This window comes from Neovison vison, chromosome X (genome assembly GCF_020171115.1).
Source record: "Neovison vison isolate M4711 chromosome X, ASM_NN_V1, whole genome shotgun sequence".
In the NCBI taxonomy this organism is placed as follows: Eukaryota; Metazoa; Chordata; class Mammalia; order Carnivora; family Mustelidae; genus Neogale; species Neogale vison.
The window spans coordinates 39,959,442-39,986,361 of NC_058105.1; the positions used below are offsets into that span (position 1 = coordinate 39,959,442).

General features: G+C 50.4%; 1 protein-coding gene across 2 annotated transcripts in view; it reads right to left on the reverse strand.

The window, feature by feature from the left end:
• Positions 1-409: 409 nt before the first annotated feature.
• The window catches only part of FRMPD3 (FERM and PDZ domain containing 3), a 75,448-nt gene continuing 48,937 nt past the window's right edge, over positions 410-26,920 (reverse strand). Inside the window, exons 9-12 of one of the 2 annotated variants that reach the window (XM_044235417.1) lie at positions 24,900-25,079; positions 15,842-15,986; positions 6,053-6,874; positions 410-4,389 (exon numbers count right to left, since the gene is read on the reverse strand). In XM_044235417.1, the coding sequence (XP_044091352.1) occupies positions 1,355-4,389; positions 6,053-6,874; positions 15,842-15,986; positions 24,900-25,079 (4,182 nt within the window). In that variant the 3' untranslated portion in view covers positions 410-1,354. The remainder of the gene's footprint in view (positions 4,390-6,052; positions 6,875-15,841; positions 15,987-24,899; positions 25,080-26,920) is intronic. The other variant, XM_044235418.1, reaches the window with a different exon arrangement.

The following is a 26,920-nucleotide window of genomic DNA, read 5'->3' on the forward strand; positions in this document are numbered from 1 at the left end:
GTAGGGACTCCGTGTCTTCACTCCCAGGAAGGTTGTGGGGGACGGGGGTGGAGCTGGGGCCGGGTGGGGTGGGGGACTGGAGGGGGTGGGGACATGGCAGCAGTGGTAGATGTGTGTCAAGGAGGATGCTAAACAGTGTGAATTCCCTTCCAGATGACTCTGGAGAGAGAGAGAGAAAGAGAGAAAGAGAGAGAGAGAGAGAGAGAGAGGTGCAGGACTGCACCGGGTAAGGCGCTCAGCTTCTTTTCTTAGAGAGACAAATCCACAGGGTCAATACACAGCCAAAAGCATATACTCAGGATTAACATATCACGCTAGCTTCCAGAAGTTTAAGATATAGTCATCAACACCCCCCACCCCTACCCCCATCCCCCCTCCCCCCACCCCCCATCCCCAATCCGTAGCTAAGTCAAACTCCTAAGGACAGTCTGTCTGGTAGATGTTGAGAGAGGAACCGCTCGCCTGGAGCGCCAGCCCTGGCGCTGGGCTGGGCTGGGCTGGGCCAGGCTGGGCTGGCCTGGGCCGGGCAGGCTCTGGGGCCTGCTCAGGGTCTCCCCGGGGCAGACATTTATCACCAGGTACCTAACCCAGAACGAGTGGGGTGATCCCAGATGCTTGCTCCCTAGTGGACTGAGCCACCCTGCCCATCAGCGAGGGACAGGGCACTTTGGGGATGGCTGGTGTGGAGCTACTGGGCCTGGGGGGCGAGGGCTCCCAAGGCCGCCAGCCTGTGAGGCAGGCCACCGACAGCCCTGTGTGGTGGCTGTTTTCTGCAGACCTGCCGCCCGGGCCCAGGCCCTCTAGGGTGGCTTCTGCCTGGTGAGTGTGAGCCCAGGGTGGGCGGGCACAGCTGGGGGGAGTGCCCTTGGTGCACCCCCCACCCTGCCGCTGGGCATGGTGTCTGGTGCTACAGCTACTGCTCCGTGGGGGGTGGGGAGCAGATGCCAGGAGGAGCTCAAGGCCTCTGGGCCTGCCTGCTTCGAGCCCTGGCTCCCCTGGCCCCCCAGAATGGAGCAGGAAGGTGAGCCTGATGTCACCTGTCAGCCCTAAAGAAGAGATAAAAATCCAGCTCTGCGGCAGGCAGGCAGGCAGGCGCAGTGACGAGGGGCCTTGGCCCTCACAGTGTCGACCAGAGGCCGGGGAAGGGGCGAGGGTGCCCAGGGTGGTGGCCACCCGGATCCCTCAGGGAACAGCCTTCATCCGGGGAGTTCTCACTCCCCGAAGACTGAAGGCCCGCGGACCCCGACTGGCCGGGCAGACACGGACACTCACCACGAGATGCAAAGACCACGAAGCTCAAACCTGGGGCCGTGGTTGGGGGAGGTGGGGAAGGGGGCAGGCTGGGGCGAGTGCCCTACTTGATGAGGGTTTTTAAGGAGCGGGTGAATGTGCTCATAACAGTCGCTGAAGTTGGGGAGCCCGGGGGGTGCCCAGTGGCCGCGCTGACAGCTGCCACCGCCTGCTGCTGCTGCTGCTGCTGTTGCTGCTGCTGCTGCTGCTGCTGCTGGCTAAGGTTCCGGGTGGTGGACTCCTCAGCGGCGCGCAGTAGAAAGGTGTAGTTCCTCACCACCTCTTCGACCTTGGCCAGCAGCTCTTGGCGCTGGGCCTCGGAGCGCACGATGAACACCAGCCGCACGAAGGTCTCGATGAGGCTGCTCAGCACCTGGAAGCTGCCCGTGATGGCCGCCAGCATATGTGTAGGGCTCTTGTCCACGTTGGCCACGCGGCGGCACGAAGCCCGGAGCTCCTTGAACTTGAGAGCCAGCTCGAGCTTGTACTCGGAGATCTGAGAGACATAGGGCTTCGGCGCACGGGCCTCGGGGCTGGCCACGCACTGGCGCAGGACAGTCAGTAGCTCATTGGTGTCCAGCCTGGCAGCCAGGAAGCCGTCTGGCAGGCCATAGGCATGGGCCCGCAGGGCATTAATCTTGGCCAGGCTCCCCTCGAAGGTGGACACACGCAGGTCAATCTCCTGGGTGCGGGAGGCCTCGGGGCTGCTGCTGCTGCAGGTGGCAGCATCCAGCACCTGCAGGGTCCTGCTCACCACGGGCACCACCTGCTCGTCCAGCTTCATGCCGGGCAGGATCTTCATGGGGATGGAGTAGGAGAGCTCGTCCTTGCCGTCACTGGCGTCATCCGCCATGTCACACTTGCGGTAGTAGAAGCAATAGCGGATGGAGCAGCATTTGCCACTCTCGCTGTCCTCGTCCAGGTCGGCGGGCTTCTGGTACACCTCTTCTGGCAGCGAGAACACTGCCATCTGTCTGGGACCTTTGGTCTCAGGGGCAACCTGGACGTATGAGGGGTCTCCCAGGGTCGGCGACTCCAGGGACTTGGTTTTGGGACCCAAGCCTAGGGGGAGGCCTGCCTCTACCTCCTTGGGCTCCCTGGGCAGCATGCCCAGGGGTGGGTGTGGATAGATATCGGAGGTCAGCGAGGCCCTGTCGCCCTGGTCCAGTTCACTGATACTGTAGCGGCGCATCAGCTTCCTATAGTTGGGAGCGCCCAGACACTCCCCCCCTGAGGCACACGTGGTCAGGCAGGACATACCGCTCTCAGGGTCTGATCGGCACTCCCGGGATTCCAGGCTGGTGGAGCGGAGGCGCCCCGCGTTGGTGGGGCTACCGAGGCTCAGGCCCGGGCCGGCCTCCGGCTGCCTCTGGGTAGGGGGGACCCTGTCCCTCTCCCGCCCCCGGAGCCCGGGCACAGGTGTCTGGGGGGCCTGTGGCCGGCCCCCACGGCAGATGCGCTTGCAATCACAGCTGCGCCTCTGTTCCCGTGACATGCCTGGCCCCTGCTGCACGGGGCTGCTGCGCAGTTGGCAGCTGCAGCGGCCCGGCGCGGGGGGCTGCAGGTACTCGGGGCCCGTCAGCTCCCCTTGGCTGGGAGGCTTCAGAAGTTCCTCGAGGAACTCTAGCTCATACTGCTTCACCTTCTGCAGCTGGGCCTGCCGCTCATCAGTCTCCTTCTTCTGGCGGGTTGGAAAGGTGGCCGAGAATAAATTGCGGAGCCGGAAGGGCCCTCGGGAGGATTTGGGCTTGGTGGGGCCTTCGGAGGCCGAGTGGCCTCCATCCAGGGTTGTCTCAAGCTTCCTGGAGGGCATGGTGCTCACCTGCCGGCTGGCAGCCTGGGGCCTCAGCGGGCTCTGGCCTCGAGTTTGGTAGCTGGGGCTCTGGCCTCGGGACTGGCTGCTGGGGCTGTGGCCTCGGGACTGGCCACTGGGGCTCGGGAGAGCCATGGAGTAGCTGGCTCGGGGCACCAGGCTGGTCTCCTCGATCTTGCTGCCTTGGGGCACACTCTCCAGCTGCCCCTTCTCCCCCTGGCTGGAGATGGCGGCCGGCTTGTGCAGGGCAGGCTTAGCCCCCTCTGGCCCGGCCTTGCTTGCTACCTCCCCTATGGATTGCTTGCTCAGGGACTCTCGATTCGCTCGTGAAAGATAACTTTTAGGAGGGAAACTTTGCCCAGGCAGCCGGTCCTCTTGTGGGGAGAGGTGCAGGCTGTCAGCCCGGCTGCCTGTGGGCGCTCTGGAGCCAGAAGAGACCTCTGGGCTCAGCGGCTGCTGGGAATTCCGTGAGGTCTCTGGAGCACCGGGGCTCATTTTGAACTTCAGATTCTTATTTGCACTGCCGCCCATCATGCTAACTTCTGATCTTCCCATGCTGACCTCAGGCCTCCCCATGCTGGCCTCCAGCCTTCTCTCCCCGCTGCTGGGAGGGGTCACTATGGCCCCACTGGGGGCAGGTAGGCTCTTAGGGTGAACCACCTGCTGGAGGGCGGCCGAGATGATAGCAGGGGTCACGCTGCCCTTCGGGTCCAGGATAAGCTTGGGGCTCAACCTGACTTCTTTGGGCAGGTTCTCCCTTAGCTCAGACACCTGCTCTTCACTGAGGGATGGTGTGGCTGCCCTCAGTGACATCTCCAGGCCTGCCCTCGCATGGCCGGGCCCTTTGTCCTCAGGAACTGGGGACAGCAGGCTCAGATTCTTCTGCTCACTAAGCTGAGGGGACAATGCTGGGTGCACAGCCAGGGCATATGCTCGCTCTCTCTGAGGTGGCTGGGATTCTGACGGGGGCAGCTTCCTCCGAGCGCCAGGGGGGCCAGGACTCTGGCCTGTAACCGCTGGCTGCAGGGATGGGTTGGGATCTGGGCGCCCAAGAGAATAAGGGGCTGTGAGGACAGCCTGGGCAGCGCAGCTCTGGATCCGGAAGGGCAGGTCCTTGCGAGCCAGGAGGCTCTCCTTGTTGAGGTGCTGGGCCAGGAAGTAGGTGGTGTTCTGGTGCTGCTTCATGGCGGACACCATCTCTGACATGTCTGTGAGCTCTGAAGAGTTGGTTTCGTGGCCCGAGTCCAGCGATGATTCAGGGGTGATGGTGGCCAGTACAATCAGACCTAGAGGGACAGGGAGGGGGCTTGCTGCACTTACTCCAATCGAGTCCTTTTGCCAGCCTTACGTAGGAAGTTTACGGGCGAGGGGGGGAGCGGTGAGGGGGCAAGGGCAGCCAGCAGTATTTGCAGCCAGGGAGAAAGCCTTTAGGTCAGTCCCAGGACTGGCCTGGAGGAGGGGGCAGGCAGTGGGAGGTATAGGGCTGAGGGGGGAGAGGAGGGGAGGGGAGGGGAGGGGAGGGGCAGAGGGAGACAAGCTGGCAGAGGGCTCCTGAAGGGCGGGAATCCGAAAAAGAAACAAAAGAGGCATAGAAGAGATCGACAGGGCAGTGTGACGGCAAATTAACATGCACAGCGCATGCAGAACAACGTGCTAATCATCACTATTTTTAGACTCAATAGCGAGGAAATGTTTGTCAATTGTCCTGAAGAGGGCTGGCAGAGAGAGGCCCCTCTCTATCTGGCCCTCCTCATCTGGCCAGGCCAGCCTACAGCTGAGGCCCTTGTGCCTCAGTGTGTCCTCTCTCTGGCGACCACAAGGGGCCTCTCGCTAGCCAGGGAGCGGGTGCTCCAGACTCTGAACAAAGAGAAATGCTGGGGGTGGGGAGGTCAGGGAGGGGGGTGGCCAAATGCATGCAGGCTGCCCACCACCAAGGATGCCCTTGCATACAGAAAAGGGAGGGGCTGGGTCTCTCCCTGGTTAGTCAGGCTGCCTCTGACCCCAAGCTCTTCTTCTTCTCTGTCCACATGTGCCCCCTGCCTCACACGCTTTCTCATATGCCTTCTTTTTCCCTGTTCCTTTTGTGTTGCTGTAGCATTTACCTGTTCTTTTTAAGGTGTGTGTGTGTAGGTATGTATCGTGAGTAGGGGTATAGTCTGACATGCATGCTTGGCTACACGGTGGACGCACGTGTGTCTGTAACAGGGAATAGCATGCACATCATATGGCTCTCCTACCAAATAATACCTGCTGCTACTAGCTACTACTTATGATGGAGACTAATAGCTTTATTCCTATGTGCTAGGCAGTGCTTTGTATGAATGATTTCATTTTGTGCTCACAGCAAGCCTCCGTGATATGACTATTGTTACCAGACCCATTGAAAATGACAAAAGCGGGGCTCAGAAAGGGTTAAGTGCCTTGCCGAAGGTCGCACTGAAAAAGAGTGAAGAAGCCAGGACTTGGGTGGCTCGGACTGGGAGCCCATGTTCTCAGGCAAGGTAAGGACCTCAGCCCTGAGCAGTGATGGCTCCTGGCCTCCCCTGACCCCAGGGCACAGGGTGGTTGGTTGGTCGTTTTGTTTTTTCTTCCAGTCATGTGCATGCTGGATATTCTTTGCCTGTCTTCTAGATCTCTCAACAGTTTTGCTCTGATCCTTCATCTTGGCCTGGCTCCGTAGCTGTCACAGCCCCAGTCCCTGAGATCCACCTGCAGGACTTTTCCAGAGATGGAATGGTGAGAGCCAGAGCTCCAGCCAGAGCTAAGCAGCCGGTCCCTGACTCGGCGTTGTTGATCCCCTGACCCTATCTGAACTACCTCTGGCCGTCCACTGCCCTGGCACCCCACGGTGACTTTGACCTCTGCTCCGGAAGAAGCAATATCACCCGCTGGCCCTGCCTGGCCAGGAGAAGGAAGGGGAGGCAAGAGGGATGAGGAACGGGCCGTTACCTGCAGTCTGTGGGGGTTGGGGGTGGGGTCCATCCTCTGAGGCTGCCAGGGCTTCCAGAGCCTGCAGAGTGGACACCAGGGCATCATCTAGTTCCTGGGCATGATCTCGTACTGTCCGGGTCTGCACACTGTCGATCAGTGTCACTGGAATCTCATCATACAGTAGCCCACGCAGATGGCGTCCTTGTTCCTGGCTCTGGACCGCCCGGCGCTTGGGGTCATCCTCGTCTGAACTGTTGTCTCGGAAGCCAGGAGGGGGCGCAGCAATGGCAGGCAACAGCGACGTGCTCTCATCTTCCTCCTCTTCCTCCTCCTCACTCCCAGGGGGTGGGAGGGACATCAAGTCTACCATATTGTCACGAGAAGAGCCGGGCCTCCCACCTTTGCGAGGGCCAAGCTGCTCCTGAAGTTTGGCTTTGCAAGAGTCACAGTAGAAATTCAGGGCTTCCGCCCCAAGGGAATTGTCCAAGGTGTAGGACCGGGCCCTGCTGGCACAAGGCTCATGGTCCAGGCTGGCTGCATCAAAGTCATCAGGGATCACATCGTAACCTTGGCCAGAGCTTTTGGACGTGGGGTCAGACTTGGTCCGGGGCCTGGTCTCCTCAAAGAAGATTAAGTTCTCGTTGACATCAGTCCGGCTTTCCTGTTCCTTCCTTTGTTCCCGCATGTGGAGGTAGCAAAAGCTGACAAGCTCAGAGTCGGCAGGCGGGGGCGTGCTGCGGCTCGACTTCCTGGGGCTGGTGCCCACGCTGCCCACATAACTACTCTCCTTTTTCCCCAGGTGGCCCCCAGGGACAGGGCGGTGGGCACTGTGCATGTAATCTAAACCCAGAAAGAGAATCAACAGATGAGCCCTGGTGTCGAGGACTGTGGCTGAGCTCCCTTGGCGTATCTGGGGTGCCACTGGATTGGCAGGTTCTGACAGAGAGCATTACCTGGCCGCTAGAGGTTAGGGGAAGGGGCAGCCATGTTGTTGCCAACCCTCAAAGTAGAGTGAGGAGACCAGCCCCACGGGAAAAGGCATGGGGTGATGGGGGAAGGAGCTGAGCACCTTGTTATCTAGGTACGCCTGGGCTCTCACCCAGGTATACCTGGTCTGAAAGTCAGCTGTCCACATACTTTTTAAAAAAAAGTGAAATTTGTTTTATGTCCCCCTTGGAACTGGTCCAGCACACCCTCCCGCCCTCCATCCCCATATTTTTCAGAGCCTTTCCCAACCCCCAGTGCTCTGTTATGGATCTCTACTAGCAGAAGGAAATAACCTGACCAGTTCCTTGTGCCTTAGTGGGAAAATGCAAAACAGGCCACATATGGTGCCTGAACATTCCCATTTCGAAGAGGACTGTTATGGAAGGACCCTAGAAGACTAAAGCGCTACTGGTAGTATTCTGGGCATCTGAATGTGTAAAGTATATGGGAAATAGGCTGGGATGTGCGTATGTGGGAGGAGGGTAGGGGGAGCATTCTTCCAATCCCTCACATCTCATTATTTCTCTGTATCTGGGCAGGGCTAGCCTGCATGCTACGCAGTGTTCTTGCCAATAGCTTTTTAATGATGGTCTGTATGCACATCTAAGAATTATCCATAGCGAATGAAATGCTTTCTCTCTAAATGCATTCTCTCTTGTAGACTGTTTTGGGGGCCCTTCCCCGTGTCATCTGGGAGAATATACTCAAATAAGGCCAATTCATTTTGCTAGCAGCAGACAGAACAACAGATGGCAAGAAAGCACTAACGAAGGCTAAGGTCACCACACATGAACCTATTTAATCCTCACAACAAGCCAGTGAGGTAGGTGAGGTCACTATCCCCATTTTGCAGAGAAAGAAATGGATCCATTTGGTTATGTGACCTATCCAAGATCACCTATCCAAGGTCACCTATCCAAAGTCACATGATTCATAAATGGTGGCCTGGATTTGAACCCAGGTCTGAGGGACTACAAAGCCCATGTTTTTAACCAGTACCCTATTGTTCATCATGGCAGTCAAGATGCTAGAAAACAAAACTTCAAAATGCCTTTCAATTTCCAGTTTGATGGAGTCAGCGTGTCAGTGCTGCTTTTCACAAGAGCTTCCAACCATCACAAAAACATGGTGTTGGCACTTTGCAACAGAGTCCCAAAATACATGAAGCAGAAACTGACTAAATCAAAAGGAGAAACACACAATTCAACGGCAATCATTGGCCCCTTCAATACCCCACTTTCAATAATGGATAGAACGATTAAACATAAGACCAACAAGGAGATAAAGGACCTGAACAACTATAAACTAAGTAGACATTAAGTAGTCACAGAAATCTATAGGACATGCCCCCTACCAACAGCAGAATATACATTCTTCTCAAGGGCATCTGGAATGTTCTCTAAGATAGACCAGATGGTAGGTCATAAAATAAGCCTCAATAAATTTAAAAGAAATGAAATCATAAAAAATATGTGTTTTTTTTAGCATAATGGAATTAGAAATCAATAACAGAAAGAAATTTGGGAAACTCACAAGAATATGGAAATTAAACCAAACATCCCCAGATAACCAATGGTTCAAAGAAGAAATCACAAGGGAAATTAGAAAATATTTAGAGATGAATGAAAATGAAGATACAACATATCCAAACTTAAGGGATCTAGCTAAATTAGTGTTTAGAGATTAAATTTATAGCTATAAACACATACATTAAAAAGGAAGAGTTTTTACATCTGTATCTTAACCCTCCACCTTAAGAGACTTGAAAAAGAGGAGCAAACTAAACCCAAAATAAGCAGAAGGAAAGAAATAGTAAAGTATAGAGGACAGAAAAACAATAGAAAATCAACGAAACTAAAACTTTGTTTTGTTTTGTTTTGTTCTGTTTTGTTTGAGAAAGATCTTCTATGCATGTGTGAATGGGGGAAGGGGCAGGGGGAGAGGGAGAGAGGGAAAATTGCCAGTAGGCTCCATGTTCAGTATGAAGCCTGATGCGGGGCTCAATCTTATGACCCTGAGATCACGACCTGATCTCAAATCAAGAGTCGGACGTTCACCTGACTGGGCCACCCAGGCACCCCAAAAGTTAGTTCTTTGAAAAGATCAATAAAATGGACATTTAGCTGTAGAGACCAAGCCAAAAAAAAAAAGAGAGAGAGAAGATTCAAGCTACTAAATCAGGAATGAAAGAAGGACCATCACTACTGACTCTACAGGTACAGATTTGATTATACGGGATTATTATAAATAAGCTTATGCTAAAAAAAAAACACTAGATAACCTTGATGAAATGGACAAATACCTAGAAATATATGCTTAAAACTGACTCAAGAAGATAGAAAACCTGAATAGGCCAATAAAAAGAAAATAAATTGAATTAGTAATTAAAAGTACCCACCCGTGCCCCCACTAAAAATAAAACTTGGGCCCAAATGGCTTCTGGTGAATGATGGCAAATGCTCAAAACACTTAAACAAATTCTTCATAAACCCTTCCAAAAAAAACAGAAGAGGAGGGAACACTTCACAACTCATTCTACAAGGTTGATATTACCCTGGTTCCAAAACTAGACAAAATATCACAAGAAAACTATAGAGCAACATTTCTTCCACATATTTCTTCCACAAAGTTCCTCAACAAAATACTAGCAATCTGAATCCAGCAACATAAAAAGTATGATACACCATGACCAAATGGGATTTATTGCATGAATGCAAGGTTGGTTTAGCATCCAAAAATCAATTAATGTAATACACCATGTTAATAGAATGGTGGACAAAAAACACATGATCATCTCAATAGACTCGGAAAAATAATTTGGCAAAAGCCACCACCCTGTCATGATAAAACTGAAAAAGCTAGAAATAAAAGGGAACTTCCTGAACATGATAAAGATTGTCTATGAAAAACCCATAGCAAACATACCTGATGGTGAAAGAGAGAAAGCTTTCCCCCTAACGTGACGACAAAACCCAGAATTTCTCTTCTTAACACTTCTATTCAACACTGTACTAGAAGGTCTAGCCAGGACATTTTGGCAATAAAATGAAATATAAGGCATCCAGATTGGAAAGGAAAAGTAAAACTATCTCTATGTGCAGATGACATGACCTTGTATAGGAAAAGAATCTCAAGGAATTTGCAAAAAATTATTAGAGCTAATAAGCTCAGCAGGATCACGTGGAGAAGGACAATACAAAAATTAATTATATTGGGGCGCCTGGGTGGCTCAGTGGGTTAAGCCGCTGCCTTCGGCTCAGGTCATGATCTCGGGGTCCTGGGATCGAGGAGTCCCGCGTCGGGCTCTCTGCTCAGCAGGGAGCCTGCTTCCTCCTCTCTCTCTCTCTGCCTACTTGTGATCTCTCTCTGTCAAATGAATAAATAAAATCTTAAAAAAATTAATTATATTGTTACTGAGTATCAATGAATAATCCGCTAATGAAATTAGGAAACACTCTATTTCCAATAGCACCAAAAGGAATAAAATACATAGGTATAAATTGAACAAAAGAAGCGCAAGACTTGTACAATGGAAACTACAAACATTCGTGAAAGAAATTAAAGAAGATTTAAATAAATGAAAAGACATTCTATATTCATGGATTGGAAGACCCAATCTTGTGTGCCTTCCAATCGAACATAGCAGTACTTCCCAAACTGATCTACAGATTCAACACAGTCCCTAACAGAATCCCAACTGACTTTGAAAATAACTGATGAGGTAATTAAAAAAATCCATATGGAATCACAAAGGACACGTAATAACCAAAACAATCTTTAAAAAAGAACAAAGTAGGAGGACCCACACTTCCTGATTTCAAAACTTAATACAAACCAATAGTAATCAAGATGGTGTGGTACTGACTCAAGGAGAGACACATAGGTCAATGGAATAGAATTGAGAGTCCAGAAAGTAAACCCCCTTTTTATGGTTAAAGAGCCCAATTTAAAAATATAGACAGTTCATGAAGGAAGATACACAAATGGCCAATAAGCACATGCAGAGATGTACAACAGCATCAGCTATGATGATGCAAATCAAAACCACGAGATACCAGTTCACACCCACTACAGTGGATGTTCAAAGGAAAAAAATAAGATGGACAGGAATAAGTATTGGTGAGGATATGGTGAAATTGAGTCTTCCGATATTGCTGATGATAATGTAAAATGGTGCAGTCCTCTTGGGAAACAGTCTGGCAATTTCTCGAAGTTAAGCATAGAGTTACTGTTTGACCAGCAATTCTGCTCTAGGTGTATACCAAAGAGAAATGAAAACCTATGCCTCCAAAAACACTTGCACATAAAGGTTTATAACATGATTATTCGTAATAGACACAAGGTAGAAACAACGCAACTGTCCATCATCTGATGAATGGATGAACGGAAGGCAGTCTTTCAGCACTATGGAATATTATCTAGCCATAAAAAGGAAGGAGTTAGTGATATAGGCTACAACGCAAAGGACCCTTGCATTACATTAAATGAAAAAAAAAAAAGCAAGCCACAAAAAAGACTGTATATTGTATGGCTCCATTTACCCAAAATGTCCAGGATATGCAGAACTATAGACCCAGAAAGCTAGTTCATGCATGGTTGCTTAGAACTGGGTGGTCACTAGGAGGGAACCAGGGAATGAGTGCTAATGGGTACAGCGTTTTTTTAGGAAGGGTAAAAATGTTCTAAAATTAAATTGTGGCGATGATTACACAATCCTGTAAATATATTAAATATACTTAAAAAATGCTGAGTTGTTGGGGTGCCTGGGTGGCTCAGTCGGTTAAGCAACTGCCTTCAGCTCAGGTTATGATCCCAAGGTTCTGGGATCAAGCCCCACGTCAGGCTCCTTGCTCAGTGGGGAGTCTGCTTGTCCCTCTCCCTCTGCTGCTTCCCCCTGCTTGTGTGTGTGCATACTCTATCTTCCTCTCTGTCAGATAAATAAATAAAATCTTAAAAAAAGATGCTGAGTTGTGAACTTTAAATGGGTATATTTTCTATCTTTGAAATTATATTTCAACAAGGCTGATTCTTTAAGGAGCGCCTCCGTGGCTCAGTCACTTAAGTCCAACGCTTGGTTTCAGTTCAGGTCATGACCTTGGGGTGGTGGGATTGAGCCCTGAATCAGGCCCACGCTCAGCACAAAGTCTGCTTGAGATTCTCTCTCTCTTTCTTCCTCTGCACCTCCCCCCTACTTGTGCTCCCTCTCTCTAAATAAATGAAGAAATAAAATCCTTTTTTAAGATTTTTATTTATTTATTTGACAGAGAGAGAGACAGCGAGAGAGGGAACACAAGCGGGGGTGGGGGGCGGTGGGAGAGGGAGAAGCAGGCTTCCCGCTGAGCAGGGATCACAACTGAGCCAAAAGCAGATGCTTAAGGACTGAGCCACACTAGGCTCCCCAAGAAATAAAATCTTTAAAAGAAAAGCTGTTTATTTAAGAAAAAAAAAGCACAGCACTGGGCACCAAGTATACTCTCAATCATTATAAAAAGGACCAAAAAATGCGCTCTGCTCTTGAAAGAACTTCATGGGGTTTATCTCACCATAATCCTGTCAAATCTCTCCTGACGTAGGAGCTGTTATCGTCAGTTTCCAGATGAAGCAACTGGGACTGTTTATGGAATTTGTTCATGATCACGCGGCTAAGACATGGTCTCTACCTTCAGATTCCAAGCCCTCCCTGTCTTCCATAGACCCCACTACCCTTTTCAATACAGAGTCCACGTAATCAGGTCAATCAGGCCTTGGTGGCTGTATCTAGATTTAGGGTACTTTGGATCAGCCGGGGGAATATTAACGTCACAACCCTCTGAGCCTCAGTGAAGAAGCGCTCTATAGCAGAGCTAAGCCAGGAGCACGAATGATCAGTTCCGGAGGTTTCTATCCTCAGGCACTGACCACAGGTCCGGGCCACGCACCAGGTGCTGACTACCTACGAGACAGCTGAACAGTCAGCCCAGCCAGCCTGGCAACAAGCTGCCATCAGAGGTGGCTCCCGGGGGCATGTCCAAAAGCAGGTGGTGACTCCTCTCAGATGAGGGCTGGAAGTCTAAGGATGGCTCCCCTCCCTGCAAGGTGGGAACATTTCCCCACAGCAGGCTGACAAGGCCAGGGGAGGCCTAGCCCACCACTTGGTATACTGTGATTTCCAGATCCGAGGAGCAATACAGTGCTGTGCGAAGGAGAAAATATGTCTGGAAAAGCCCAAGTCTCCTCCAGACATAAGGTTAGAAACGCAAGGAGAGCCAGGTGCGCTGGGCTGATGGCTGGAACAGTGTGCCTCTCAGATGCAAATGTGCTGTAAATTGCTCATCAGCTTTCCCCAAGGGGGATGTCCTAGTCTAGCTCTCTGTACTCAGCCACTCAGAAGACTGCCTTTTAAAAAAATGCTTGCAAAGAACAGGCTGGTGATCTAACTAGAGTTATGTTCAAAATATATGCAGTGTGTACACACACACACACACACACACAGTGCAACACGGAATCAACCAGCTTTCTATTAGTTGTCTTTGCTGTATTCTCAGTCTGATGATCAATACTGGTCAGTCAAGCTTTAGATCTCTTGTGTGTTGCTGGGTTTTAACTACGTGAAAATGGGTGAGCCAAGCATGGGATATACAGTAGCCATTAATCAGAATATTCAATTTACCAGACCAAGCTGTTTCCTAACCATGGTAGAAAATCAGGGACTTCTTCTGACTGGGGTCCCCACTGGGGCCCCCAAATCCTTATTTTGCTGGATTTCTCCCAGGATGCTGGAGAGAAATGGCAGCTGAGCACTGAGTTGGTGGGGCTAGCTGGCAGCTGCTGAGGGACAAGAATACGGATGGAGATAGACAGATCAGCCCTTAAGTGGGCTGGAGCTTTGGCCCTGAGGATAAAGCCCAGAGGAGGCTTGCAGGATGCCGGTTCCCTAGAGATCTTCACTAAACAACAACTGGGCACTGGGGCTTCTTTTTTGGGATGAAAGTGGGGGGGGGCGGGGCATGGAGGAGACGTCTCTCAGCTTTGTACCAGGAACCGATGGCCCTGCACTGTGACCTGGGTAGAGGGCTCTTCAGGGTGCTGCTTGCAGTCCCCCTGTTCGTGTCTTGGGGCCATGGGGTCAGATGTGCACGCCAGCCCCCGAATGGCAGGGCTACAGCTCTAACCCTTCCCCAGCCGCCAGGAGCACTTAGTGGTTGCCCTCGAGCCAGCAGCTAACAGTTCAAAAGGACAAGTACTGGGCCCAGGCATGGACCCACACCCCTGGAGAGGCAAAGCAGAACAAGGGGAATGCCACCGTGGTCCCTTGGGCTCCTGCACCGAGATGGGCCCTGTGCTAGCGACAGCCAAGCCACTGTCCCTCTGCAGGCCCCAAGGGGGATGCTCAGGAATCAGGGAAGGACTCGGAAACCATGCCTGGCATTTATAGAAGCCTTCTTTCCAGGCTGCAACACCTTCAAGGGAATCCCACGGTCCTGATTTGCCTTCTGGAGAAGCAACAGGGATGCAACTCCAGGCGTGTTCAGTGAGACTGAAGGGAAACAGGAAGCCTGTGTCCTCACTTGATGCCATTATCCCTACAGAGAGATGCATACTTAAGAGCAGCACCGACCACGGTGCTGATAGGATGACAGAACACTCTGGAATGCAGGTGGGACTACGGAGCCATCTCTGGGGCCTTCCCAAAGCAGATCCCCCTAAAAAGCCCTCACTCCCTCATCTGGTTCTTGGCTGGGCTCCAGGCTCCTTCTTCTGTATTCCCTTCTCCCTTTCTCTCTCTCCCTATCCTGCTTAGCAAAAGGCATCATTGACTTAGCTGTGATGACAGAGAGGACCAAAGGGGACAATGACAATACTAACACAGGCTTGGCCATCACTTGGCCATCTGCAGGCCTGGTAATACCTATGGCCATCCGCTTGGGAGCTATTCACCTGAGGACGCATGGCAACTCGGTCTCCTGGCTTCTTCCTATTTCTAGTCAGTTCCTTTGCTTCTCTACGTGGAACCTCTGCCTATGCCTTGGGGCCACCTGTCCTTTCCCCAGTCTCTGTTTGGTGGACTGCCTTCTACGTCTTGTGGGCAATGTTAGGAGATGTACACATGGGCTTGTCATGGTGCTTGTGATGAAGAGAAAATGACATGAGGGTGTGCTGTTCAGGTCTCCTGGCTTGGTTAGGGGCAACAGGATCTGGACTGGGCTGATCGTTCCCAAGGCCCCTGTTTGTGCCAGCACCAGGACAGCTCCGAGGGGTAGCTGCACAGAGTTGCCTAACTGGGAAGCCTGGTGTTGGGGGCTGCACTTGACCTTGTTCTTGGTGGTCATCCCGTCATATCTCTGGTATATACTCTAAACCCCCACAGTCTCTCCTACCCCAAGCTTCCATGGCCTTTTAACTCCAGGCAGGTCTGTCAATCCCCATTATGATGAATAAGAGAACGATTTTATCTTCACTTTCAACCTCCACCTTCCACAAAGCCAGAATGCCCATGCCTCTCTCCTAGATCACTGTACCTCTAAAGCTGTGCGTTAGATCTAATGCAGTTCTCTAACTGGTTCTACTTATTGCTTATTTGTTATTTTTATCTTACGTGCCTTCACTGACTCGATTGTGATGTGTTGTCACAGGCATCCTTTGTGGGACAGGCCCATCTGAACGTCAGCTGTCTTTCCCACTGGCTTGTGCCAGGAAGGAACCAGCCATATAGCACTGGCTCCTGGGAAATCAGGGTGCTGGGGAAGTGGGGGTAAGCACTAAGGCAGCAGAGCCCCTCCCTCCCTGTCTCCAGGGTCCCAGAGGGGCTCCGGCATACTGAAAACTGAGGCTGAGCCCTACCTGCCTTGATCATTGGAGGCGGAAGAGGTTGGCTGGCCGGCCTAGAGAAGACCATCTTCCTGGAGTCCAGCAGGAGACGGCAGTACCCCGCAATCAGGCAGGCAAAGTTGGTGGCTTCAGGCCACTCCATCAACAGCACCAGAGGCTGGGGAGAAACGAGAAGAACCATGAGGACGTGGGAAGGAGGGGAGCAGGTGCACGTCCAGGGGGAGCACAGTGAAAAGATGACTTGCAGAGGTACAGGAGTCATACTTTCTAAACCAAAAACCGAGGCGTGTGGACTGACAGACCAATTCTTCTGGTTTGAGAGTTTACTTATAGTGAGCTCCTATCCAGGTATCAAAATTAAATCAAACTTTAGTTTCACATTTAATGAACTACCTTTACTGAAAAAAGATTAAAGTCATATAATATCATGTGCCTGCTGTGTGGTTGTATTTGTGTTTGTCGGGAGCCCGGCAGAGGTGTGGGCCATCTGGGAGAGATGGGGTGAACCTGGGAGTCCTGGCTGGACTGGGGAACATCCCTGATAGAAAGTTCCTGAACCCATAAACTATCTCTTGCTCATCTATAGCCCTTTGCGCCCAGTACCCAGAATGTTCCATGCAACAAAATCCTCACTGTGCCTTCTGGACCCAGTCCTTTCTGGCCTGCAGCCCTGCTCAGACCTCCATACTACCCCCTGTTTCCTAGAATGTCCTCAAGATGTTAGTTGGTGCCCCCTGAAACAGTTCCTTGGTCCAATAAATGTGTGAAACCCTGGGTCAAACAAAGTTACGCAGAGACTTGTACTTACAGGAACGCTCAGACTCTCAGATACTTTCACGTAGGAAAGTGCACTGTGAAATGTTAACAGTGTGGCCAGGGGGCTTTAGGATTCCAACGTTTCCAAATTATTTGACTAAAACCATCTATTTTCACAGAAAATCTCATGGCAGTAGGGTTGTATTTTTTTTAACCTATTTTAGGAAATGCTAGCATACTCTGTTGACTTTTGTTCCTGACCCTGAATCCGTCAAATTAATCCCAGGATTAGCTGGTTGACTGTTTCAGTGACTTGGCACTGATACACCAAAGGAAAGACAGACCCCTCCCAAATCAATACCTTTCCAAGAAACCTTCCCAATATCTGTATCATGATTTTGTCAAAGTGTGGCTTGAAAGAAGTCTGGGTCAGATTGAAGTGAGCAGTGGGAGTATTCGTGCTGGGACAGGGCAGTGTCCTCCAGATAAAGACCAATGGAGACTGGCTGAAGAGGGAGCCATGGGGCCATGAATCACCTTGACTTTTGGCTGTTCCCAGACCAGGCATTAAGAACTGAAAGAATTAGGATGGAATGAATCCCTTCTTTCACCAGTGAGGTAGCCATTGCAACAGTCCAATGAGAGGTGATGAGAGCCTCCAAGAGGGTAGCGGCAATAAAAGGAACACCGTGGAAGACTTGGTTGAACTTGGTCACCAATTAGACTAGCCTTCTTGGCCTGGATCACCACCTGGGGAACAATTCTGAATCCAAACCAGCTCACCTTTTAAATTAAGTTGCCCGAGTCCCTTTGCTGTCTGCCAGGATCCTGACACACAGCTCGGGTTGACTATTTTGTAGTTCATCAGACCAGGGTCTGGCAAATTTTTCTGTAAAGGGCTAGACAGCAAATGCTTTAGGCAGGAACTCTGCTATCATAGCCTGAAAACAGCCATAGATAATCCATGAGCTAAACAGTGGGTGTGACGGGGGTCTAAGGAAACCTTATGCACAGAAACAAGCAGTGGGTCTGGTCTGGTTTGATCTACGAGGGAAGCTTCTTTTCAGCCCAACACAATGTTCACACTCATTTTCACAGCTCTCAGCTTGTTTCATTTGCCAACACTGATCCCCTTCTCTTTTGGAAATTCTTCTCTTTGCTTTTGTTCCCATGAGGTGGCACTGGATTCTCATTCTGTAGTCCCTGACCATTTCCATCTCTCTCTTGGGCTCACTCTTCTTGGACAGCCTCCCAAGAATCACCATCCTCTCAGACTCTTTGCCTACCTCAGTGCTGTGTCTCTATCATATAGTCTCTTGCTGGATCAAATCCTATCTTGAATTGTTTAGTTATTCTCCCATCCAAGTACTAACCAGGCCCAACCCTGCTTAGCTTCCGAGATCAGACGAGATCGGGCGCGTTCAGGGTGGTATGGCCGTAGACTGTTTAGTTATTCTCTATCCAATGACACTGTGGGCCATGGCAAGGCATTTGGATTCCATCTCCCAGGCTGAGTTGATGATACTCCTGTGGAACTCACTCAACAACATCAGGAAGAAAAGGGACCATCTGTACCCTGAGGAGCAAGTGGCTCCTGTCTCCAATGAGAAGGGGACCAGGGATGAGATGTCACTTTTGGGTCATTTGTTTTTTTAGTTTTTATTTTAGTTTCAGTTAGTTAACACACACCCTTTGGGTTATTATTAAGAAGGGGCAGAGGGAGTGTTTGTACCTCTAGTGAATGGATGCTTCTGTCGCAACAGAATGTATACAACAGAATCTGTACATTCAAGAGAACACAAGGTTGACCTTGTGTACAACAAAGGAGAGACAGAAGGGGAATGGGATCGGGGTGAGAAGAGGGCCTTGACCCCCTGCCACCAATGGCAGAAGGATACCCAGAGGTTTGGGTGTGAATAGCTGCTACCACCATTACTAGGAGGACCCAAGACTCACTAGGCTTGCCTCAAGAGCATTCGCTGACATCACGGCTGCTCCTGCTGCCACTGCTTTACTTCAGGCCCTCTTTGTCCTCCTCCAACACCAAAACTTCTCAAGGTATGTGTGAATGGGTAACAAGGGGGCTGAGATCCCGAGCCCCTCGGCCTCTGGGTCCTGATGCATCTGGTCCCAAGCTGGTTCATCTGCTTATTCTAGTGGGCCATACATTGTGGCATTTTTCACGATATGGAAAATGTGAGGACACACTAATCTCAGGAATCCCAGTAGCCTCCTGACCAGCCTTCCTGCCTCAGTCTCTTCACTTCACTTCACTTCCCTCCACTCCACCTCCATATTGCTTCCCAAGATTCCAAAACACAACTCTCACTTAAAATGTATCTCATCACCTTAAACCTACTACCTTCTCATGTTACATAAACCCTTTAGGACCTGGACTCAACCTAGAGCTCCAGGCATATCTCCCGCTAGCTCGCCTGTGCCCTCCTCCCATCCCTGACCCTCTCCTTATGCTCTAGCAATGACACAGAATTTTCAGTTTTCCAGAGATGCCACGTTCTTTGATCACTTCCTAGCTTGACTCACATTGTTCTCTCTGGCTGAAATGCCTGCAGCCAACTCTGCCCACCGGGTGAACTGCTACATGCTGGTGGGATAGCTCGTGGACAGCATAACCCACTGACAGATGACAGCCATTTGTCGCAGAACAGGGCCAACACAGGTCCTGCCCTCATGCAGCTTATAATCTAACAGGAAATAAGACATAATCAAATAATCAGACACATGAATATGAGTGGAAGTTGTGATAAGCATTATGAAGGGAAAGCACAGAGAGTTATCAAAACATAGAATGTTCTGGATCAGTGTGTGGGTAGGTAGGTGTGAACGTGTGCTCCTGTGACCGATCTGTTTCAGAAGCTGGAGAGAGCTTCTCTGAGGAAAGGACCTTGGCTGATGACTAGAATGACATTCCATTTGACCAAAGTACAGGCCGACTGGCTTGACTGACTGATGGACAGATGGACTGACTCGCTGGCTGAGGAGCTGTCTGACTCACTGATGCCCCGGCTCACAAGCTGGCTGCAGGACAGGCAGAATGCCTAATAGCCTGACACCCTGACTGGTTAGCTGGCTGGCTGGCTGGCTGGCTGACTAATGGATGGATCAGAGGCAGAGAAACCAGCTGGCCAACTGACTTACCTGTCTGACTTCGTTTCAGTTTCCCTTGCTTATCTCTTACCCCAAATACAGCCTGATGTGGGTAACGAAACAGCATGAAGGCAAAACCCCATGCTCAGAGAAGGGCCCGGGCATCCCCAGCTGGCTCAGTGCAGCACATCAGGAGTCCATCCTCTGCACGCCCACATGGCCAACAGGGGACACCCCAGCATGAGCCAAAAGGAACTTGTCAAAGGAGCACAGATGTGCTTTTCACCAGCAGGTGTAAAAATCAAATCAAAGGCAGGCAAGCAAAGAGGTTGGATAGGTTTTCTTAGGAACCTTCAAAGACATTTTATTTTAAATAGGATTTTAACAATCATGATGTCTAATGTAATGCTTGTCCCTACAGAAAGCACTAGAGCAATAAAGTTCAAACATGAGAACAGGAGACACACCGGGCCACAAGAGATCCCTTGGGACCTTTCTTTGATGGTTTCTTTTCCCCCTTATGGGCTTCTGTGGTAATGGGGTATGGTCATGGCCCAGTGGTGTGTCAGTCCCAGATGGCTGTCTATTGGAGAAAGAGCTCTGCAGTGTCTCTCGGTCAACCCACTAACAGCAAGTAAGCAGAGTGAAAACTGTAACCAAATATGCCCAGGCCATCTTCAAACATTACTGGAGAAAAGGGGGTGGGGTTGGAAGCATGGCCAGCCATGAGAAGATAGAGCAGGGATTAATTTGCTATGCCCCAGCCCCAACTCCTTTGTGGGGTTCTCAGAGTGTTCTGGGAATTCACAGGCATCCTGCACTCTGGGATGCCAACTAGGGAGGGGACTGTTCTTGGGGTAGCCTCAGTGCACTCCAGCGTCTCTGGAAACTGGAAAAAGATGGGAATCCAGGGACACAGAAGGGCAAGGGTACAAGATGATGGTCCTTGGGTTCCAGGGGATTTGGGGTCTTGCCTCCAGGGCCCTGGGGAAGGCTAACCGGGCAAAACCAGCCAATCTGGAAACAAGACAGATTACTGCTGTAAGGCGGTGGTTCTCAGTCCAGACACACATTACAATCCCCTGGGAAGCTTGAAAAACCTATATACCCCAGCCTCACCCCCTCAACATTTTAGTTTAAATGGCCTGAGAGGAAGGGCCCAGGCAACCAGTGGTTTTTAAATCTCCATACATGACTCTAATGTGCAGCCAGAGCTAAGGACTACTGCTCTGAGTGAAGACTCTTAGCTTCACCAGGGCCTTCCAGAATATTCCCAGGCCAGAGTGGCATATCTAGGAGGAAATGAGCCAAGCCTGGTTTCTAACTTTCATGCTCCTAGTTAAAGGAATTCAGACATTCTTTCTTCAGTATACCCTATGCAGTGACGTGCTGGGAAACATTAAACAAGTTCTATGAAGTCCTGATGGGTATTCTTTGTCAATTTCCCAAACCCCGCCCTCCCCCAATGCTTCCCTTTGTTCACATATATGGAGAGAGGTACCACTCAGTAAACACAGATATTGCTGATATGGGGTACCTCCAGGAAGCTTCCTTAATCCCTGAGCCAGAATTAATTTTGCCCTCCTCTGTATCCTGATATGCTCTTGATACCTCTTTTTTGGCACCCTCTTTGGGAATGCCACATATCGGCACACTTCTTTCTCTTCTACAGATAGCTTCTAGAGGGCAAGGAGCCATGTTTTTCTTTTCGTTTCATGCTTGTACCTCCCATTGGATTTAGCCTGCTTCCTAGCAACACTGAGTTCATACTAAATGACCTTCAGATAGAAGCCGAGATCTTTTTTTTTTCCTCCCTCAATCTTCCTCTTTTTCTCCCATCACCGCATCCCCGATCCTGGCTCTGCTGCTTTATCTGTGAAAAGTATAAATAACCATCCTGTCAATTTCATAGGGCACCGCTTTGTAGCAATACACATAGCAGACATCTCTGATTCCAGATGCATCTGATCTTATGTAACAATACTTGGGGGTGAGCAGCACCTTTCTCAGTTAAATCCTGTCGTTAATGTAGGGGATGAGAGTTTCTTACTTGACGGAATCTCACAGTTATGTTAGTTGCCTGTTGCTTCTGCAACAAATCAACACAGGCTTAGTGGCTTAAAGAACACACACCTGTTCTCTTACACTTCTGGAGGTCAGAAGTCTGACTCGAGCATCACTGGGCTAAAATCAAGGATCGACAGGGCTTCGTCCCTTCCACAGGTAACCTACAGTCCTTGATTCATGGGCCCTTCCTCTATCTTCAAGGCCAACAAGGTCCTGCAGAGTCCTTCTCACCTCCCATTACTCTGACCTTCTCTTCTAACCTCCCTCTTCTACTTATAAGGATCCTTGTGATAACATAGAGCTTACCTGGATAATCCAGAATAATCTCCCTAACTTAAGGTCAGCTGATTAATTCCATCTGCAACTCTAATTCCCCTCTGCCATATCACATGGGGTATTTACAGGTTCTGGGGATTAGGGCACGGGCATCTGTGGGAGTGGGCCACTATTCTGCCTAACAGAAACATTCTAATGCAAAATGGATAATTCCCCTGTGGTTTTTCACATGCACCGTATTGCCTGCTACAAGTGGGGCATACCTGAACTATCTACCACTTGACGGTTGCATTGCTCACCCAACCATGTGCTGTTTCCCACTCAGCAGAGTGCAACCTTCTCCTAGACCCCTCCATTCACCCATGCGATGTCCTGTTTATCCCATAATGCGATCTCTCATCTCTCCATGCACCCGCCATTTGGCCCCTCCGTGTGCTGTGTGCATAGCCCCAGCCTTCAGTATAACCATGATACAGGCAGCAGGCAGGCAGAGTTAAGTATAATAAGACAGGTGCGTTGTGTGTACAAGAGGGGAACGTGTGTGGGCATTTGTGCGCATGCGCTTGGTGATTCTGTATATTTCACACTGGCTCTTTCTCATGACCACTGCTGTCTGTACAGCTCAGGCCCTGCTCTTGTCACTTAATCCCTGCGCTAGGGTCAGCATCCGCTCCTCACCTCCCTGGCTTCACACTAGCCTTGCCTTCAAAGCTTTTAGCCAGCTTATTCTGCCCACCCTCAATCTCTCCAATCTTTTTTTCTCGTTAGTATCCTCTCCAGCCAGGCAAATATGCTTATCGACCTGCACATATGGCTTGCTTATTTCTGTGCTTGCTCTCTGCCAGTGAACACAATCCCACTTCTCTCTGCTAATCCGTGCCTATCACTTCAAGATCCAGCTTAAAACATGCTCTTGTGGGAAGTCAGTTCTTGTTAACCCCTTCTTTTGTTCCATGTTCTGCACCATACTTACCTGCAAAATTCACTTCATGTTAACTTTTCTTCATTGCTGTTTTGCTTTTCAAGAAAATAACAGGTCTCATTTGTTTAGTACTTACTATGTATCAGGCAGTGTGCTGAGACCTTTTGCCTACATTTTCTCATTTAACCCCGAACAACCACCTTTTGAGGTAGGCATTCCATTGTGCAGTTGAGGAAGTCAGTGTTCAGGGAGGTTAAGACACAATTTCAAGGACACACAGCTTTGGAAGTGGCAGAGCTGGGAGCTAAACCTGGTCTATCAGATTCCAGAGCTCCATACATGTTCTGATGTTGTGTTATTAAGGCACGTTGTGTGTCTTTGTGAGGCTAGTCTCCCCAGTAAGACTGTGGTTCCACCTGGGCAGCATTCATGCCCATACCAGTGGCTGGATCGCTCCTAGAAATGAGAATAGCGCTCCTCACTCAGTTAATACCCACTGACCTTGCTCAGCTTGGTTCCTCCCGGATCTCTGGACCCAGGGGTCAGTGGTTCTCAAATCTGGCTACACTAGAGGATCACTTGGGGAACTAAAAAGTAAGTAAATCCTGATGCCCAGGCTGCACCCTGACCAATTTGATCACAACCTCTGGAAACAGGAGCCAGGCATCTGCACTTTTAAGATGTTCTCAAGGAAAGTCTGTTGGGCAGTCAAGTGTTGAGAATGACTCATACAACACAGAAGAAGAGTCATCCGGAAAGTTGTTTCTCTGTTTTAAACCCTTTTTATTTCTCAGGAAGCCATATCTACACTGCATGTCTTGTCTTTTCCTCTCCCTTCCATACCTGTCCACTCGGCTTTTTACCCAACAGCACTGGCGGAGGGCAGCGATCATTTGAGGAGGAAGTAGCCACAAGCCAATTAGGTATCAGCTCCAGGTAGGTTCCTAAACCAACGTGAATGCTGGGAATCACAGGTGGAAAAACTAACATATTAAAACTTTCTGAGGTGCCCGACTAGCTCAGTCGGTAGAGCATGAGACTCTTAAAGCTTTCTGAGTTTCACAAAGACAAAAATAAATAACTTGGTCTTTTAGAAACAGCAAATAATGCATCTCTTAATTTGCTAACAACATCACCCCCCTGGGAAATCCTTTCGGAAGGGAAAATTGCATCTACTCTAACAACTTCGGCCAGCAGGCAAGCAAGGCTGTCCCCACCCCCACACTGGTGACTTGGGGGTTCAACAGGAGAGCCACGGAGTGGGTGGCTGACCATGGCTGCCAGACTCTACACAGGCATAGGCGCTTGCCAGTCTGAAGGAGCGGATCTGTGGGAAAGGTTCTAAGATTCTGGAAGCACTAGACTCTGGGAGGTCAGATGTGGACTAGGTTCAGCCTGTTACCCGTCTCCCCAGGCCTCCGTGGGTCCATCCACATATTCATGCACCCCCTACTCCATGATTCCAAGTGTGTATGCCTACGGCAGGGCTCCCCAACTGGTGTGCACATATCTCTTCAGCCTCTGAGGTGGCCAGACAGGGCCTGGGGAGGCCATAGTCTCTGGGGCTGGACCATTTATCCCATCATTCCGCATGAATGTCATTTTCTGTGTGTGCTGTGACATAAGAAAGATCGGAAAGCCATGGCCTGGGGGTAGCTCCAAGTCCAATTGCCCTGCCCTCTGCTGAAGACCCCTTGTGGGTTGCTCTGACATTTCCTAGCCTTCCCTAGCACTGGCTGACCATACTATGTGGCCAAGACAGCATGTCCCACAGGGCTGAGAAAGGAAAGAAAGATGAACCCAAAGGGGCCCAGGCTCTGAACCACTTAAGAATTACTGACCCTCACTGGGAAGGCTCAAACTCTCTCTCTCAAGTTTACTCCTCTCTCTGTTCCTAAGGCCTGTCCCTGGAAAGGAGTAGCTCCTCAAAGCGGGGCTTACCTTGGCATCCATGATGCTGGTCTCCACCCGGGCCACGCCCTGGTTCTCCCGGAACAGCTGGATCTTACTGATCTTGCTGAACTCGGACAGCACAGTGGTGAGGTTGGTTTTGAGGTCAATAACATGGCTGATGCCATGACGGGGTCCCACCAGGAGAGTGGTGGCCGACTGCTTCTCATCCTGCGGACCGAGTGTGGTGGGCAGCAGTCACAGAGAGAAGGCCAGAGGAGGTGGGAGAAAATAGAAAACAGGCATTGAACCGGTTCTGTTGGGAGGTCTGGAAACATTTGGGGCTTAGGGGCCAGCGCAGGGGGACAACTATGAGGGGTAAATGGTCTTGGAACGCTCCTATTCCCAGGGCAAGCCCCGGGTCACTGGATGCCTTAGCCTCAGCAGCAGGCTGAGTGAGGTGGTCCATGACAGGGCTGGCTCTAGGAAAATCGGGATATAGGGGAGGTTTGTGTTTTAAAGCTTTGCAGTGTCCTTTTCCCCACCAAGCCCCAGGGGCTTTCCATTTGCTGCTGCGGGCCACTCGGTACCCCAACCCAGTGTTCTGCCCAAGCAAGTGGCATCCTGTGTCTGGTCTTCACTCCCTTGCCCAAGAGCCACCTAAGCTTGCACTCAGCCTCAGGTGTTGGGAGTCGACTGGGGGCTTAAGAGCAGGGTCGGGAAGCCCCTCCCTGCGAAGACATCTGTTCTTTGGCGAAGCAGCAGTCTTCTTTTTTAAAAAAATTATTTTATTTTTTGAAGGATTTTATTTATGAATGTATTTGTTGGGGGCGGGGGGACACAAGCAGGGGAGGCAGGAGAAGCATGCTCCCCACTGAGCAAGGAGCCCAAAGCCGGACTTGATCCCAGGTGCCTGAGATCATAACCTGAGCTGAAGGCACAGGTCTGCTTAACTGACTGAGCCACACTAGCATCCCAGCAAAACAGCAGTCTTAACCCTATACTAATATCAGCAGTGGCAGGAGGGTAGACAGGGGTGGAGGGAGGGGAGTAGGCTTTCAGAGATCTGCAAGTACCCGTATGTAAATTTGTCCCGCTGCACCTGAGCACTATCAAGCCTGAGCCCTCTGCTGGCCCATTTTCTGGCATTAGCATCACCCCAAGGAACCTCTTTGGGTCTGCTATAGACACTTTGATAAGCGGCTTTCCATCAGTGTGACCCTTGAGCATGACAGCATGTTCCCCCGAGCATGACAAGCACCTGCATCCAGAAAGCAAGGTGATCTGAATTCCCTTCCACCATGGCTCACTAGGGTGGACTCGCCTGGGGCGCAGATTTAGGGGCACCTCCCTGTGCACCACCAGGGAGGGGTGTTACTACAGTGGGGACCCTGGGCAGGTAGGGGGAAGTATGCAGACTCAGAAAGCCTGAGGTTGGCAGAGGAGGGGATGGGGGTGCTGCAGGGGTAGGGGGAAAGGCAATGAGGCTGAGCAGGGGTTGGCAAACTCTGGCCTGGGGCCAAATCCAGTCCAACTCCAGCGTTTACACGGCCCACACTCTGAGAATGATTTTTACATTTTTAAATGGTTGGAAAAAATTCAAAAGAACCATATTTTCTGACATGTGAAAATTCCATGAAATTCAAATTTCAGTGTCCATAAATAAAGAGATACTGGAATACAGCCATGCTCATTTGTGTCTGCATCGTCTATGGCTGTTTTCATGCTATAATGGCAGCTACATAGTTGTGACAGAGCCCCGCATGGCCTGCAAAGCCTAAAATATGCACCACCTAGCTCTTTCTGCAACAAGTTTGCTGAGCCCTGAAATCGAGGAAAGGGGACGCAGAACGGTCATGGAGGGATACTGAAAACAAATATGGCCTCCTACTTGACCATTTTACCAGAGGCAGGACTGGAGCACCATGGGGAGGGAGAGGGAGAAAGAGGAGGAAGAGAAAGGTCTTTAGAAGTGTTTGCTGACAGAGAATGCCACCCTAAAGTTCTAGTGGAGTCCCTCCTGCCCCCCACCCAAACCCAGATGCACGCAAGGGACTCCCTCCCCACCACGG